Genomic DNA, 19,539 nt, shown 5'->3' with positions numbered 1-19,539 from the left:
CGCCCGCTCGGCGGCCGTACCGGCATCCCCGCGGCTCCCGCCGACCCCGTCGCGGTCTCCGTGACGTCACAGCCGGCGACCGGGACCTGCTCAGGCGCACGGCGGTGTCTCCACAAAACCGCGGCTGCGGCGATGGCGGCGCCGATCGATCACATGATTCCCCTCGGTTCCCGCCGACATCGTCGCGCAGTCCGTGACGTCACAGCCGGCGACGAGGACCCGCTCCGGCACACGGCCGCGGCCGCGCGATTCCCCAAGGTCAATGGCAGCGTCGCTAGATCCCGTGATGCCCCGCGGCGCCCGCTGACCGCGGGCTTCTGACGTCACAGGGACCGCGACTGAGTCCCGCGAACCGGACCGCGTCCTGTATGCGGCCGCACCGGGATTGCTGCCGCTGCGGACCCGGGAGACGTCGCGCTGACCGTGACGTCACAGCCGGCGACGGGGTCTCCCAGCTGTGGCAGCTGCGATCGATCCCGTGATTCCCCGCGGCGGCCCCGGCTCTGTTGATACTAATCAGGTATCAATAAACAGTAACCAATCAATAAATCGTGGCGCAGGCCATTGTTCCAGCACTCGGGAGGCAGAGGCAGGGGCGTTACGGTGATGGGATGACGATGACGGTCAGTAATCTTGATAATCGGTAATCAATACTAATCAATGACGAATAATCGATGCTAAAAATGATCAGTAACCATGCTAACCAATGATCGATTACCGCCTATGGGTAATCAATACCGATCAATAATCGATAAGCAATTATCGATAATTAATAACCAATACTGATCCATTATTGGCGACAGCAGTCAATGTAAATCAAGAGTCAACTTGGGGGGATCCTAATATAAATGTAAATATAAAATGTGCAACGAAATACGAAAATAAAATTATAATGAAGTAAAATACAAAGTATAAAATATGAGATAAAATGAATAAAAATATAAAATAAAATATTAAATACGAAAAAATCTAAATAAGATAAGAATATAAAATATAACAAATAACAATGTAGTAAAGTAAATGAAAATGGAATAAAATAAACTATAAATATAAAATTAAGTAAACGAAATAAATAAAAATATAAAATAAAATATAAAATATAACAAATAAATAAAATATAAAATATAAAACAAGCTATATAGACACAAATTAATATTTATTATTATCAATATTATGACGTACGGTGAAGCACAGTTGGTCAAACAGCGTCTGACCGGATGTGACGCGTGTAGGATAATATTTAACAATTTTATTTCCGTTACACAGCCTGGTGTAGAATTAAAAGTCCGATCAGATTTTTATTTTAAATCTTTAATTTATTTTATATTATATTTTGTATTTGATTTCATATTTTACATCGTTTTAAAACGATTTACTTTTTTTTATGTTTTATATTTTATACTTAATGTATTTTATATTTGATTTTGATTTTATATTTATATTCATAGTATGTTTCATACTTGTTTTATATTTTACACTTTATATTTTATTATATATTTTAAAGATTAAATTTATTTCTTCTTTTATATTTTGTTTTAATTTATATTTATTTATTTTATAGTTTACATTTACATTATATTTTACATATATACTTTTTTAATATTTTATATTTAAATTTATATTTTGCTTTATTTTATATTTTATATTTTATATTTGATGTATTTTGTATTTATTATTTAATATTTTATATTTATGTTTTGTATTTTACATTTTATATTTTATTGTATATTTTAAATTTTCGTTTATTTCATATTTTATTTCATATTTATTTCTTATTTTATATATATAATATATATAATTTATGATATTTTGTATTTTATATTTAATATTATATTTTATATTATTTTATATATTACTTTACTTTGAGTTTTTCATTTTCTATTTTCTATTTTATTTTGTTTTAAATTGTGTTTTTATTTACATTTACATATATATTATATTTATAGTTTGCATATTATATTTTATTATATATTTAAATTTTATTTTACACTTTGTATATTATGTTTTATGTTTTATATTTTATATTTTACTTTTATGTTATATTTCATATTTTTATTTTATATTATTTTCTATTTTATTTTGCTTTCATTTTTTAATTTTATATTTGATGTATTTTACATTTTATTTACTTTTTATTTTATTTTCATTATATTTATATTTTATACTTATGGTTTATAAGTTACATTTCATATTTATTATATATTTTAATTTTAAAGTATAATTCTTATATATTTACATTTAATTTCATATTTTCTATTTAATATTTTGTTTTATTTATTTTTATTTCATATTTTATATTTTATATTTGATTTATTTTATATTTTATTTTATTTCATATTTTATATTTATGTTTTATATTTTACATATATTTGAGATTTTAAATTTTGTTTTATTTCATTTTTTATTTTATATTATTTATTTCATATTAATATTTATATTATATTCTATGTTTTAGTTTGTATTTTTTATTATTTTCCATTTTAATTTACTTTTTTGAATTTTGTACTTTAAATTTTATATTACCGAATTTTATGTTTTATATTTACATTTACATTTACGTTATAATTATCAATGTTTTATATTTAATATTTTTTCCATTGTAGTTTAATTTAATTTTTAATTTTATATTTTAGAATTTATATTCGATGTATTTTATATTTTATTTTTATGTTTTATGTTTTATAGTTGATGCATCTGATTGATGAATTCGGAGACACGGCTTCATCATCTCTATCGATTTTCTGATGATTTATTTCCCAGCCGACACAACATGGAGACAAATCCATAAGGGACGAGGTGAGGCCCTGAGACCCTTGCGGACACGGTTGTTCAAGGCAGGCGGCAAAGAAAGCACTGGAAATTATTGATTAATAATAATTAGTTATTATTTCAGGGGGGGTCTTGCGAATTTATACACATATCTGAATTTTTGTTTATTATACACATATTTATATATATTACAGACATATATATGTATATATATATATACTACAGACATATATATAATAGACATTTATATATATTACAGACATTTATATATGTTACAGACATATTTATATTTATTATGGACATATATATATTACAGATATATTTATATATTACAGAAATATATATATTATAGACATATTTACATATATTACAGACATATTTATATATATTATAGACATATTTATATATATTATAGACATTTTTTATATATTACAGACATATTTATATATTAGACAGACATTTATATATTACAGTCATTTACATATATTACTGACAGATTTACATATATTACATATATATTCCAGACATATTTATATATATTACACACATATTTACATATATTACAGACTATTTATATATATTACAGACATACTTATATATATTACAGACATATTTATATATATTACAGACATATTTATACATATTACAGACACATATATATTATAGGCATATTTATATATATTGCAGACATATTTACATATATTACAGACATATATATTGCTGCAGACATACACATTAGACATACTTATACATATTATAGACATATATATATTAGACATATTTATATATATTACAGACATATTTATATATATTATAGACATATAATGTGTACAATAAACAGGTATTCAAATATGTGTATAAGAAACAAATATTCAGATCCATGTGCCGTAATATATATAAATATGTCGATGAGATACGAATGTTCAAGTATGTGCATAATATATACTAATATGTAAATATATGTAATGTGCATAATATATATAAGTATGTCAATATATAATGTATATAATATATATAAATATATAAATACATATAAATACTTTTCTAACCATAGGTTGGCATTACTGGAAATAAAAGATATGTGAAGAAATAATTCTATCTTTTAATGATGAAAAACTATTTAATTCAATTTAATTTAATTTTTTAAATTAAAATTAATGTAATTAATTTAGTTTAATGATCAAGAAGGAAAGAAACTAATTTAATTTTTAATTTTTAAATTTCAATAGGGAATGCTGGGTAATGTTGGGAGCAGGGAGAAGAGGTGAGGAGGAAGAGATGATCTTAGCATCCACAGGCAGACATAGTCAGGACAGAGGTAAAGCTGCCTCTGGTGTTTAGTACAGTGCTAGGGGAAAACTGTGATCATTGCATCTGGGATAATAAACAGTGTGGTAGATCTATAGAACGCTTACCTGTGTCCTGGCAGGTAAAGCATGTGGTTGAACAGAGACTGTCTGCACAAGTGGGGCTGAGACACAAGGATGAGGCAGGAAAGGAAGGGCAGGTGGGCATTGTCTATCTTATCTATAAGATGATGCACAGGGGGAGAGGCAACTTCCACTGGTATTCTGTCTAAGAGTAAGTGCAACTGATATTAGGATCTGCAGTAACAGATAGTGAGGCAGGTCTTTGGACAAAGTACCCTTTCTATTGCCATGCATGGCTTGTGGTTGAACAGGAGCATTTTTCAATAATCAGGACCTCAGGCCAAAGATGAGTTTGTAAACCCCAATCAATTCTGTTTCTGAGAGTGCACAAAGTCCACTTGAGCAAACATCCTATGACAATCCCCCCTTGTCAACAGACAGTCAAGGTACAACTGCAGGGTTAAGCTACATATAAGATAATTAATACACCTTACAGAGGAAAAGTTAGTCTACCCATCATGTTTGTCAGATGATTTTGCCCCCTTGATTGGTTCCTGCAGATTATGCCAGACATGCAGCTTTTTAAATATTAAGTTGCTGACCTATATGTTAATGCCCCAATCTTGCTGTAACTACAATAAATACTCAGCACCTCTAGACTCTCAGTTTTGATCTCATGTGAGGCTGACTGATGAGAATCCTTATTACAGAGCTCATGATAAAGACCTCCATGTGTTTGCATTACAATAGGCTACTTGTTGGTCTTTGGGGTCTCTGTGACCTGGACATAACATCTTAGTGCATTGACCCAAGACCCTCAGGACTCCCAACTAAAGGATTGAAAGGCCGGTTGTTAATATCCACCATTCTTTTTGGGTCAGTGGCTTGTCTGCCAGATTTGAGATAGTGTGCCTTGGTTTTCAGGTTTTTCTTGAGTATTGTGGAGGGAGATGACTAAATTGAACATGGAACCCTGCTACAGTGGATACACTGGAGAGTCGCAGCCCCAAAGTGCTTCGAAGATGTTCCAGAGCCTGGTATAGTGAACGGTGTTTCTCTGGTTTTAATTTCTGGGAAGGTTAGAGCAGACTTAAAACCCTGCTACAGGGCTCACAGCTGCCATCCTGTCTTCATTTTCTCCTTTGTCCAAGTGGAAGAATCTGCTGGGTAGCTTTTACTGCCCCCTTGTGGCTGTCTGTATTGTGTGTGGCACTTTGTTATTCTCTCACTGAGGAAATGAGACAGACTCCATCCTAATCAATTTAGTTACCAGCCCCACACCTTGGGTTAAATCCTTCTTAACAACAGGACCTGGACCCATTGACTAGTCCATGACAGAGAGCTCTTAAAGACAGCATCCAGGCCAAAGTCAGGCTCTGCCTACCTTATTTTACAGGGTAGAAAGACAAAGACCTCATTTCCCACCTCCTGAACTACCCTCTGTGCAGTTCATCTGTGACTCTGTAATTTTGAACTTGGAGCTGTCATAAGATGGGAGGTTGTTCTTCATTGATTGTCACAAATTTATCATATCTTCCTTGGGTCAGACATCCTGTCCTTTGTTGGTGGTCATTTCTGTTGTGTGAGACAATCTGCTTTTCTGTCTACCTTCCAGCTGTTTTAGCCTCCTCTTTGGTAGCACTGGCCTGGGAACCCAGGGTTAAAGAAACTCACCCCAGGTCAGCACAGCCTCTGAGATCCCCATTCCAGTGTATCCTTCCCTGCTCTGAGCCAGGTGCCCTCCCTATTTTGTCCTTGCTCAGCTACAACTCCAAGTTCCTCATGGGGTGACAGGAGCTCCTATAATTGATATGGTTAAATCATTGGTTTGGGGTTGTAACAACTTCCTCATTTATTATTTTGTCTGTGTCATAGTAGTTTTCAGTTCTCGGCATTTCAGAGCTACAGTCATCTGAAGGAGCCTCAATTCAGGGCATGTCCTCATCAGAATAGCTGGTTGCTATGTCTGTGAGAGATAGTGTTGATGATTGAGTAGGAAGGCTCTTCCACTGAGGGTGGCAATATCCTTAAGCAAGTGGTCCTGGGCTGGATGAGAGAGCAGGCTGAGCATGAGACTGTAACCAAGCAAGAGAGCAAGCCAGGAGACAGTGTTTGTCCATGCTTTTTGTATTGTATATTTTATTTACATTTCAGATGCCATCCCCTTTCCCCACTCCCCACCCCCATGAAAACCCCTATCCCATGCCCTTTTTTTCTTTTTGCTTTTATACACTTTTTAAAAAAAATATTAATTAACGGCATTATAAGTTTATTAATGCTGAATCACAAGTGTAACCCAATACCCAACCTAGATATATAAACTATCTTTGACTGGTGGAGACACGTGAACATTTGTCTCCATGTCCCCTCCTTTTTCTCTCTTTCTCTCTCTCATCACCTAGCTTCTCCTTTCCTACTTCTCCTCCTCTCCTTACTCCTTCTCTTCCTCTCAGTACTCCTTCCCACCTAAGTTCCTTTTACATATGACCCTTCCTGTTAAAATAAAACTTCTCTCTCAAAATACAATTAGAGCATAATTATGCCAATTTGTACCAGTGAGTTACAAGATAGTCCTAATACCCAGTCCATCATTTTGTTGACTAACCAGAACCTCTCTCATCTATCCAAACTAAAACTCTTAGTTCTGAACCTAGATTTTTCCTTTGCTTTAGAATGAATGTCAGCTGAAAACCATCCACTCAAAACTTTTCTTTCAAGGTAAATAGCCAGGATTGGCTATGAGTCTATAAGTTATCAGCCCCGTCAGATATCCAGAATGGCTGAGTTAATTGTCCATGCTTTTTGCTTTCAGTTTCTAATCTAAGCTCCCAAAATGATAGACTGTGATCTGACAGAACCATGTACCACAACCAGTTATTACCTGAGATGCTTTTGCTTAGAGGATTCAATCACAGCAGTGGAGTAGCAAGTTAGAACAACAGCAACAACGTTATTTTGCTGCTGTGCAGAATCTTTGTTGTAGATTGTATTCTTGTGGACAGGACAAATTTTGGGTAGAAAGATTTTTGGACTGGTTGGGTTTTTAACTCTCCATTAAGAGTCCTGCCTGATGCAGGGTGTGGCCTCTTCAGAGTCCATATCTCACTGTTATGCATCTCAGCTAAGATCAACCTTAGACTCCTTGGTACATATTTATGGTCTCTGGCACATCCTAAATGTACCCCCTCCACTCAGGCAGCTGCAGATTTTGATTCATATTCCCACTCTGGCCCTCTTTTGTCTCTCGAAACACCTGTTGCTGGTTCTCCCCGATTTCCCCTTTCTTATCTGTTCTCCCATGCAGTTCTCTCTCTTCCATCTGCCTCCTATGATTGCTTTACTCCCCATTCTGAGTGAGATTCAACCATGCTCATTTGGGCCTTCCTTCTCGTGTAGTTTCTTTGTGTCTATGGAGTGTAGTGTGGGTTTCCTGTATTTTATGATTATTATTCACTTGTAAGTGAGTACATACATGCATGTGCTTTTAGATCTGGGTTACCTCACTCAGGATAATAGTTTTTAGTTGTATCCATTTGCCTTCAAAATTCATGATGTCCTTGTATTTTATAGCTGAATAGTTTTTCCTTTTGTAAACGAACCACATTTTCTATATTCATATTTTCGTTGAGTGACATCTGGGATTTTTCCAGTTTCAAGCTGTTATAAATAAAATGGCTATGAACCTAGTGGATTCCCTACTCTAAGTCCACCGCCTGCACAGAGTCCCTCTATCCAATATCCTCTGTTTTTCCTTTGAGAAGGTGTGGACCCCTGGGTATCTCCACACAGCGGTGCATCAAGTCTCTGCTGGGTTAAGTTTATCCTTTCCATTGAAGCCAGACATGGCAGCCCAGTTCAGGGAGCAGATTCCACAGATAGACAGCAGGTTTAGGGACAGCCCCTGCAACAGTTGTTGGGGGACCCTCACGAAGACTGAGCTACACATTTGCTACATATGTTCTGGGGCCTTAGTCTAGACTGTGTGTATAATTTTGTTTGTAGATTAGGCTCTCAGTGTCCCCAAGGGTCCAGGTTAGTTGATTCTGTTGACCTTCTCATGGATTCCTATCCTCTTCAGGACATCAATCCTTCCCCCAACTAACATAACAGTCCCCAAGGGCCATTCAATGTTTGACTGTGGTTCTCTGCATCTGTTTCAAGTCAGCTGCTTGGTGGAGCCTCTTAATGGATAATGATGCAAGGCTCCTGTGTGGGAGCATCACAGAGTATCCCTAATAATGTCATGGATTGGTGTTTGTCTATAAGGATGGTCTCCAGCTGGGCAAGTTTTCATTGGCCATTCCCTCAGTCTCTGCTCCAGCTTTACCCCTGCATTTCTTTTAGACAGGACAGATTTTGTTCTGTATGTCTACTGTGTTGTGGTTGAATTTGATCAGCTTTCTTCTCATACTCCCATACATTCCCCATTTGGTCTCAGTCTGTAATTCACATAAGGTACAGTATAAACATTTGCGATTCAATGCTATGCTAGTTGGCAAACCTGATGGATTTATATTTTTAACTTTATTCATTCTGTGTTTGGTTTTCTAGACTAAATTTTTCTGTGAAGCAATTCCTGTGCTGATAGTAGATATAGAAACCACATAAGCCCCCTGACATGTTTTTGTTCAATAAGCACATGCTTCTGTGCTGCTCTTCATCCATATCTTTAATTTTGAAATTTGGCCAAATATATAGTTTATATTCTGTTTCTCCGGATGGCTTATGCCCATGTCATCAATATTATCTGATGCTTCAGATTCATTGAATTGCAGGTTTGTGATTTTCTGCCTAACTCTTATGTTTGTTGTGAAATTTTTGAATAAATAATGTATCATGCCTGTGTGTTGTGGCCCAAGCTGCCCTACGTTTGGGGGCCAAAATGTCACGGACCACTCTGTCAATGTTGAAACCCGCACTGCCAAAAACCTTGGGGGCTAAACTATTAGAGCCCACACTGCCCCAAGGTGCTCCAGTTTCCGGGTCGGGGTTCAGCAAGCAAGAGAATGAGGACAAACTTCAAGAATGGAGACCAGAGTGTGATTCAATCCTGTTTATTTTTCAGTCTCTCTTCCTAGTCCAATTTCCAAGTCTTGAGTTCCTAGTCCCTAGTTCCCAGATCCTAGTGCCTCCAAGTTCCAAGTTCATTCTCTAAGTGCTAAGTGCCTAATGCCTAATAATTAACTCCAAGTTGTTCTCTCTGAAGTGTCTGATTTTCTGTTACTCTTTTTTGTCTGCCTCTCACCTTTTATATGTCTCACTTCTAAGCCTCACCTCTATGTCATGCCTTTAAGTCATGTCCTTAGGTCTTGTCTCTAAATCTGATCTCTAAGTCACACCCTTAAGTCTTGGCTCTAAATCACAGCTTTAAGTCTCACACACCAATGTGAAGATCCTGGGTACCTAAAACTTGATGTTGTCAGAGTGTGGTCAGCTGTTGTAGGCTGATGTGATCAAGTTTCTTTTCAGGGTATATGGCTCAAGATGGTTGTGAGGATGATAGCCGCCTTCTGTCGGCTCCCCACAACTGTGTGCATGAATATGAATATCATGTATGACTCATCTTTACTGTTGTCAGAAAATGGCCTCAGAACTCCTGATCTTGAAGAAATGGACAGGTGTTGGTCCACATGTGTATGCTAGAAATTGTCCACTATTATGTGGAAGACCAGCAAGATGTCTCAACTACTGAGCTGAAATACTCAGTAGTTGAACTCCTGAAATACAATCTTTATTTCTGATCAACATATTCATTACTAATAATTTCATCTGTGCATTTTTAACTGTTTAAACATGCATTCCCTTTTATTAAGATTTATTAATGTTGCTGTTTAAACTGGTTCACTTCATGTTTATGCAAGACGAATACAGGACGGCACTGAATGTATAATGCTTTGCAGAAAGTTCAGTAAAAATCTGTGAGTTCATTCTATCATTTTTTGTTTCCTGATTTATTTTTGTAGCACAGTAAGGTTCTTAACATGTGACTTTTGATGTCCTAAAACTCATTGCATGTATCGTGCTACATTCAACTCAATAACATACACCTGCCTGTCCCTCTGCAATTAAATACATGAGCAAATACAAGCAGCTTGCCCATCACCTTTGTAGTTAGTACTTTTTCATCCAGCTTTTCAGATGTGTGCTCAGTACAGTTGATCTGTTTCCCCCTGCATATCCCTCTCAATTGCCATTTGTGTTGCAAGGCTATAATCTATTCAAAGGGTTCAGGAATGACACAGATGAACCCTGTGTGAAGGGTTCAAGTGTCAATATTTCAAGTTTCTTCTAAACTGACATGGTGATCATATTATAATTCATGTGTCAGCAAATAAGTTGATAAATCATGTGAATTATAAGATTATATTTTATAGGAAGCATACCTTTACTTTGTAGTGATGTCAGTATCAGGCTTTGTGTTGTTCACATGTATGGGATATTTTAGGAAGCAGTGACTTACGAAGATGTGCATGTGAACTTCACTGCAGAAGAGTGGAATTTGCTGGATCCTTCCCAGAAGAATCTCTACAAAGATGTGATGCTTGAGACCTACTGGAACCTCACTGCTATAGGTAAGACTGTGAATTTATTTTTGCTTCTCAATATAAGGGAAAAATGTTTTTGGGTTACTGATGATCATATGTTATTTCAATAGAGAACAAGTAATATTGAGTTGAATAAATCAGGTTCATTGCCGTGAAAATTCAGAATAAATTGAATATTGCCTAATTCCAATCCCATATCTTTCATTTTCTGGTACCGTGTTTTAGGCTATAATTTGGAAGGGCATCATACTGAAGAACAATATCAAACTTCTAGAAGTCATGAAAGGTAATTTTAATGTTTAAGCTGATACAAATATGCCTGTGAGGAAAGTTTAATATGATCTGGAAGCTCTAATGGAAAGCAAGTGTGTAAAATATCAGTCCTTTTATGTACCTCAATGTCAGTTATGTGATTGGTGTTTGCAAGGCAATTCTGTAAGAAAGAAGAGAAAGAAAAAATGCCTTAAGCGATCAGTTTATTTGATTTGTATCTCCATTAGAGCTATGTTGTGGAACTACCAATTTGTATAGTCTCATAATATTTAGATGTTGCACATTGAATAGTGATAAACATGTATCCATAACCTTCTAATAAGCAAATAGTCCATGATAAAGTTGGTGATACTCATATACTTGCAGTGAAATTGTTAAGTTTAGTGTTTTGTCAGTTTATGAGAGTCAAGAATGTTGTCCTGGAGAAACATTAATCATGTCTGCAGTGAACAAAAAATCAATGCATGTGAATTCAATGTGGAAACCTTTCATTTGTTACTCTTTTTTAATGGGTGTATCAATTGTCAGCATGGATGAAACCATGTGAGCATAGAGATACTAAAAGAAACAACATACCTCTATCTACTTCAGAACAATGACAAGACATGTAGTATTCTGCCTTTGGTAGACTTTCTGAATATGATAGGTGTTTGCAGTTGATTGATTTTGTGACATTACTGGGAACATCTCCAAAGTCACACTGCAGAAAATCTCTATGGGTACTAGAAGTTTGTAAATTCTTTTGTTCATCCTGGTTCACAGTGCTGCTGTTGTGTGATGCACACTACAGGAAAAACTAAGAATTCAATGGGTGTTTTAATGCTCTGAGTTATCCCATATTTCTTAGGACATGTTAAAAACATCATATAGAAATCTCATATAGAAAAAGGATTCTGTAAATGTGAGCCATGTAATAAATGGTCTTACCATCACAGGTATTTTCAAAGACGTACAGCAACACACAGTGAGCAAGTACAACCATGAACATTAAAGTGATAAAACCTTAAGATCTCAGTGTTCTTTTTATTAGATGAACTGTAAAATTTATACATATTTGTAAAATGATTGATCAGGCTATGAATGTGGTAAAGTTTTCACATGTGCCCATTATTGTTGCAGGCATGAAAGAAGTCATACTGGAGAGAAACCACATGAATTTAGTCAATGTGGTAAAACCTTTTCATGTCAAAGTCATCTCCATTCTCATAAAATTACACATACTGGAGAGAAACATTATGAATATAATCAATGTGGTAAAGGCTTTACACAACAAAGTAATCTCCGAAAACATAAAAGAACACATACTGGAGAGAAACCTCATGAATGTAATCAATGTGGTAAAGCCTTTTCATGTCACAGTGGTCTCCGATATCATAAAAGAACACATACTGGAGAGAAACCTTATGAATGTAATCAATGTGGTAAAGCCTTTTCAGATCACAGTAGTCTCCAAAGACATAAAAGAACACATACTGGAGAGAAACCATATGAATGTAATCAATGTGGCAAAGCCTTTTCATGGCACAGTGATCTCCAATATCATAAAAGAACACATACTGGAGAGAAACCTTATGAATGTAATCAATGTGGTAAAGCCTTTTCATGTCACAGTCATCTCCAAATACATAAAAGAACACATACAGGAGAGAAACCTTATGAATGTAATCAATGTGGTAAAGGCTTTACACAACAAAGTAATCTCCAAATACATAAAAGAACACATACTGGAGAGAAACCTCATGAATGTAATCAATGTGGTAAAGCCTTTTCAGATCACAGTAGTCTCAAAAAACATAAGAGAACACATACTGGAGAGAAACCTCATGAATGTAATCAATGTGGTAAAGCCTTTTCAGATCACAGTAGTCTCCAAAGACATAAAAGAACACATACTGGAGAGAAACCTTATGAATGTAATCAATGTGGTAAAGCATTTGCAAGGCCCAGTCATCTCCGATCTCATAAAAGAACACATACTGGAGAGAAACCTCATGAATGTAATCAATGTGGTAAAGCCTTTTCAGATCACAGTAGTCTCCAAAGACATAAAAGAACACATACTGGAGAGAAACCTCATGAATGTAATCAATGTGGTAAAGCATTTTCAGATCACAGTAGTCTCAAAAAACATAAGAGAACACATACTGGAGAGAAACCTCATGAATGTAATCAATGTGGTAAAGCCTTTTCAGATCACAGTAGTCTCCAAAGACATAAAAGAACACATACTGGAGAGAAACCTTATGAATGTAATCAATGTGGCAAAGCCTTTTCATGGCACAGTGATCTCCAATATCATAAAAGAACACATACTGGAGAGAAACCTTATGAATGTAATCAATGTGGTAAAGCCTTTTCGCATCACAGTAGTCTCCAAATACATAAAAGAACACATACAGGAGAGAAACCTTATGAATGTAATCAATGTGGTAAAGGCTTTACACAACAAAGTAATCTCCAAATACATAAAAGAACACATACTGGAGAGAAACCTCATGAATGTATTCAATGTGGTAAAGCCTTTTCAGATCACAGTAGTCTCCAAAGACATAAAAGAACACATACTGGAGAGAAACCTCATGAATGTAATCAATGTGGTAAAGCCTTTTCAGATCACAGTAGTCTCCAAAGACATAAAAGAACACATACTGGAGAGAAACCATATGAATGTAATCAATGTGGTAAAGCATTTGCAAGGCCCAGTCATCTCCGATCTCATAAAAGAACACATACTGGAGAGAAACCTTATGAATGTAATCAATGTGGTAAAGGCTTTACACAACAAAATCATCTCCAAATCCATAAAAGGACACATACTGTAGAGAAACTGCATGAATGCCATGAATGAGGTAAAGTCTTTGCATTACAATGTGTTCTCCAAACACTTCAAGTAACACACTTTTTAGAGAAACCTTATGAATGGAACATGTGTGGAGAAGCCTATGCCTATCACTAGTCTCCAAAGACATAAAAGACCACAAATTGGACAGAAATCTTGTGAATGTACTCATGTTGGAAAATCATTTACATGCCACATTATTCTCTGAATACAAAAATCAACACGTACTAGAGAGAAACCTTCTGAAAGTAATCTATGTGGTAAAGCATCTGCATGTCCTAATCATATATAAATGCATGAAAAAATTCATAGTAGAAATGAATTGTGATGATTTGAATATACCTGGCCCTAAGAAATGTCAATATTAATATGTTTGGCCTTGTGGGAATAGATATTACTGTTTTGAAGGAAGTGAACTCCTAGGGTGGTGGTCTTTGGAGCTCTAGCCCGTAAAAAGCAGACTCTCCTACCACCTGGCTGGAAGACAGTCTCTTCCTGACTACCTTCTCAAGAAAATGCAGAACTCTCAGCTCCTTCTCCAGCATCACGGCTGCCTGTATGCTTTCATTCTTCCTGCTATGTTGGTCATGAACTAAACACTTGAAAGTGTAAGATAGATCGAGTTAACTATTTACCTTTAACAGAGTTGCCTTGGTCACAGTGTCTCTTCTTAGCAATGGAAATTTTATCTAAGGCAGAAGTTGGTACCCCAGACGTAAGTATTCTTATTGGTAGGCCTGAGCAGGCTTTTGTGTGAAGCAATGTGGGTTTGATGTTGGGTTTGTACATGCATTAAGTGGAACTTCATGAGCCATGCTAGTAGAACACATACGTACTAAGGGTAATTTCAACTTTGTATATAGTTTTTATAATGCTTTGTTGAAGAATGGTGCTGTGTTTTACTCCCATCTGAAGGTAAAGAGATTTATTTTGTTAATTGCATTGACAAAGAAGTCTCAGGAAAGCCAAGGATAGCCTTTGGCCTGTGTTTACTCTCATGGTGCTTGTTTTGATCATAATTAGAAATCTTAGAAAGGAAAAATATGAAATGTTAGCTTCAAAGAGAAAATCTCACCAGGAATTTGAATGAAGCTAAATCTTGTGATCAAAGATACACAATGTTATTAAAGAAATGGTGATATTATGGCAAGATTCCATCCACCTAAACATATGGATGTGAAGTTGTATGGGTGAGAACTGTATAATGTTAGGCATTATTATTAACTAATTATTGTTTTTATGTGGACATAAGAAGATACAAGTATGTGTCCAATTGACAATGAACAGATTGTGATTACTATACTGGGTTTTCAATTTAAAATCTAAAAGGATACACTTAGGTCCAGGCATGGTGGCACATACATACCTTAAATCCCAGGAGATCAGAATCAAGCTGATTTCTGATTCAAGTCATCCTGGTACAGAACACGTTTTAGGTAATGAAAAGCTTAGCTATGGGCAAAGTGTTACACATGTATTACCCAACATTCAGAAGACAGAGCCATGCAGATCTGAGTTCAAGGTTAATCTACTGAGCAAGTTCAAGGACAGCTGAGCTTAGCCAGTAAAGTTTTTGAAAAATAGAAAGCTGGTGATGATGTAATAGAAGGGGCCATGTTCCAGCCTCAGCAAGCAGAGGAACTCAGCAGCTTTGTCCATGTGGCTCTGCTTTTAAAGGAAAGAAGAGAAGGAATGATTGAGACAATTGATGATGGTTGGCTGTAGTTAGAATATTAGTGGGGATGAAGAAGCAACCAGCATCACTGAGGTGAAACCTTCTGGTAAGTGCTTTCTGGGAGGAAGAAGAGGTTGTATTCCAAAGGTAGCCAAGGTTGTCCATTGTGGTGCAGCTTGACTCGGTCCTGTGTAAGACTCACCCAGGTGGCACTGGTTTTAAGGCATGAGTGTTTCATGCAGTGCAGCTGAGGCTTGGCACCATGAAGGGAGCCTATGAGAGGAACTCACTGAAGACTGTTTATCACAGAAAACCCAATATACTGAAGATGTCAGTCCCATGGGATGAGCAGAAAGAACAGCAGTAGCAGTTGAGTGGAGTCAAGCAGAACCTATTGTAGTACAGAGGGAAGAGCTGGAGAGAGACCCAGTTTTTTTTGAGGAGCACAGATCATCTGGACATCCCAGATACTGGAACAAGAAGCTGTAATTTTGAAGTTACTTTGTAAACACAAAGAGTTTTAGATTCCTGAGCTATGGAATACCTTCTCAGGAAAACTTTCAGGAAATAAAACCAGCCAAAGAGAAAGAATTGTGTTGCAGTGAGCAGGGCAGAGAGGAGTTGGAGATCTGAAGAATGCTTTGACATCAGACATGGAGATGCAGAGTTTGGAGATTTCCTTGCTGGCTTTTGGTCTTTTTTTGGCCCAGTATTTCCTCACAATGGCATTTAGGAATGGTGAAGTATATACTGTGAATTTGGTTTGATATTTTATGCTGTATTTTTGAAAGTATAAGGAATTATAGTTACAGGATTGCATGAATCTCAGAAGAGACTTTGAACTTTGGACTTTTAACATTTATGAGACTTCTATAGATGATGACGACCTTTTAATTTGAACCTCACATATTTTGTATTATGCTATTTTAAAATATGGTCTCCATACACTCATGTGTTTGCATAATCATAATGGAGCCAGGCAGTGGAATGTGGTAGTATAAATATGCTTGGCTCAGGGATTGAGAGGAAGTTATTATGAGATGTGGCCTTGGAGGAAGTCCATCACTGAAGGATTTGAAGTTCCACCCAGTGCAGAATGGGCCTTCCTACTAGCTCCCTGGAAGACAGTATCTTCCTGCCTGCCTTTGGATCAAGATGCAGAACTCTCAGCTTCTTCACCAACATCATGTTTTCTTTCATGCCTGCCATGCTTCCTGCTATGATGAAAAAGGACTAATTCTTTGAAAGTGTAACCCAGTCCCAATTAAACTGTTGCTTTTATATGAGTTGCCTTGTTCATGATTTCTCTTCATAGCAATGGAAACACTAAGACAGACACCCTGTGAATGTATTTAATAAGGTCAAGCGGTTGTACAATTCTCTAGTCTTCATTATCATGAAAGAATACATGCTAGAGTTTAAGCATGCCACCTGTGACTCAGGACACACCTCTTTGGTCTTAAACACGCCCCCTGAGTCTTAAGCATGCCCCTGTGACTCAGGACACATCCCCTCAGTCTTAATCATGTCCCCTGTGACCCTGGACTTGCCTTCTAGTGCTAAATATGCACCCTGTGTCTCAGAACACACCCACATAGTCCTAATGGACATGTTTAGTATAATGAAGCCTTTGCACACCTCTGTAGTCTTCATCATTATGAAACTATTCATACTCACAGTGCTTACATACTGTGCTAAAGCCTTTACATCATGGGGTCTACTGAGATCTAACTCAACTCAAACACAGGACAAGGCAAATGATAAGAATTTATTGTAATCAAGTCTCTACTGATAAATCAGAGCCACACAACTATACTCAGAAGCTTAACTGCAATACCCAACCTCAGCCCCACCCTGAACCAGAAAGTTATATAACATCCAAAAGTCAAAACCACAAAGTCCTCTGCCAAATTACAGCTACATTTTTCTCCCAATCATGTTTTTTTTTTTTTTTTCTGTTTTACTCTATGTCAAATGATACAGAATGTAGGTTGTATGGTCAAAACTATCACAGCCATTTGTTCTTTTGTTGTTAGGAACATTATATTTTGAGAAATAAAATATGAATAACAGAAATTATGGTTAGGAACAGATACTATGTTTTAGGTAACAAACCATGAATGATGAAAGCTAGTCAGATATTGTTAAGTACACAGGTCCCCTATGACCTAAAACTTAGTTTGAATTTATGATTAAATGGAGGCTGGTAACAAAAAGGCATTCCTTAGGGCAAGTTTCTTTGGCTTCTTCCCAACATTTGTATATTACAGACATATTTGAATACATAGCAGAACACATATTGAAGACATATCTTACAAATTTTATCAATGAGATAAAAACTTTTCACAACACAGTCATCTATGAACATAGAATAATACATCCTGGAGAGAAACACTATGCATAAGCAATGTGGTAAAGCCTTTGCATGTGGCAGTCGTCCTAGAAACCATGAGATAAAGCCATAATGCAGAGAAACCCCATAAACGTAGTCAATGCATTAAAGTTTTGTACTTTCTGGTATCTTTATATAAGAGTAAACTCTTCAGCATGAAATCAATCTATTAAAGCCTTTGTGTATCACAGTCATCTTTGAGGACCCTCAAGAATACCCAAAGTAATCTGTGACTACAAAGAATTTGGTAAGATCATACCCAACACACTGAGTTACTCAAGGTTATTTATTATGAGGAAAAAATGTGACAAGCATCAATTCAAATTTTATGATGTCAGTCTATTTTGTTTCCACTTACAAACTTATTTGTAATGCCACTGTATTTTCTTTGTATTTTTAGTTGATCATGTATCCAACAACGTTGGTGAAAGGGCTTATCAGGTCTAGGAATTATATTTGGGAAGTTTTGGTCCACTTGTATCATCTGCAAATAAAGACAATTTTGGCCGGGCAGTGGTGGCGCTCACTTTTAATCACAGCTCTTGGAAGGCAGAGGCAGGTGGATTTCTGAGTTCGAGGCCAGCCTGGTCTACAGAGTGAGTTCCAAGACAGCTAGGGTTATATAGAGAAACCCTGTCTCATAAAACCAAAAAAAATAAAAAAGATAATTTTACTTCCTCCTTTATAATCTATACTACTTTTATCTTCTTCAGTTTTATTGCTCTTGCTAAACTTTTAGATAGTATTTTAAATAGATATGGCGAGAATGGATCACCTCATCTTGTGTGTGAATTAGTGGAATTAATATGAATGTCTTCATTTAATTTAATGTTGGCTATAGGTTTGAAGTAAAGTGACATTATTATGTTTAGGTATGTCACTTGTATCCTTAATCAATCCAAGAACTTTATCATAAAGTAGGATTAAATATTGTCACAGAATCATTCATCATCTAATGAGATGACCACTTGTTTTATTTTCTTACACATTAAGCACATTATATTAAACCATTCCTGGATCTCTTTAATGGAGCCTGCCTCATTGATCATGAAGGATGATCTTTTGAAGTGTTTTCTATTTTGTTTAATGTATTTTATTTTATTAAATATTTTTGCATCTGTAGTTTTAAGGGAAAATGGTCTGTAATTCTTTTTGTAGCTGAGTCTTTATATTGATTGGATATTTGAGTAACCATGTGCTCACAAAATAAAATCAGCTAAGGTTTCTTCTTTTTCTATATTGTTGAATACTTTGAGGAATATTCTCATGAACTCATCTTTGGAAGTCTGGTAGGATTCTACTCTGAAACTCATGGACCTGGCCTCTATTTCTTGGCAGACTTGTACTGACTTCTGTTTTTCCAGGTGTTTAGGTCTATTTCTGTTATTTACCTTAGTTTGATTTAACTTTGGTAAGTGGAACCTATTGAGGAGATTAGCCTTTTCTTTTAGAATTTAAAATTTGGTATTGTGCAGGCATTTTAAAACTATGTCTTTACCATTTTCTGGATTTCTCCATTGTCTGTTATTTTGTGACCATTATCATTTTAGATTTCAGGAATTTGGATATTCTCTATATTTTAATATGTGTTTCCATTTTGTCTAATAAAAGATTCAAAGGACCAACTCTACATTTCATTAATTTTTTTTTTGTATTCTTCTCTTTCTCTTTTATGG

At 35.9% G+C, this 19,539-nt stretch overlaps 1 protein-coding gene across 1 annotated transcript in view; it reads left to right on the top strand.

The window, feature by feature from the left end:
* The first annotated feature begins 334 nt into the window (after positions 1–334).
* Positions 335–19,539, top strand: part of LOC143437354 (uncharacterized) — a 100,824-nt gene continuing 81,619 nt past the window's right edge. Inside the window, exons 1-7 of the mRNA XM_076922147.1 lie at positions 335–520; positions 2,686–2,796; positions 5,064–5,176; positions 10,585–10,711; positions 10,910–10,970; positions 12,077–12,651; positions 12,730–13,728. Coding sequence (XP_076778262.1) covers positions 5,090–5,176; positions 10,585–10,711; positions 10,910–10,970; positions 12,077–12,651; positions 12,730–13,728 — 1,849 coding nt within the window. The 5' untranslated portion in view covers positions 335–520; positions 2,686–2,796; positions 5,064–5,089. The remainder of the gene's footprint in view (positions 521–2,685; positions 2,797–5,063; positions 5,177–10,584; positions 10,712–10,909; positions 10,971–12,076; positions 12,652–12,729; positions 13,729–19,539) is intronic.

This window comes from Arvicanthis niloticus, chromosome Y, assembly GCF_011762505.2.
Source record: "Arvicanthis niloticus isolate mArvNil1 chromosome Y, mArvNil1.pat.X, whole genome shotgun sequence".
NCBI lineage: Eukaryota > Metazoa > Chordata > Mammalia > Rodentia > Muridae > Arvicanthis > Arvicanthis niloticus.
Note: the sequence above shows the minus strand (reverse complement) of the source record. Positions and strands in the feature narration are given on the sequence as shown.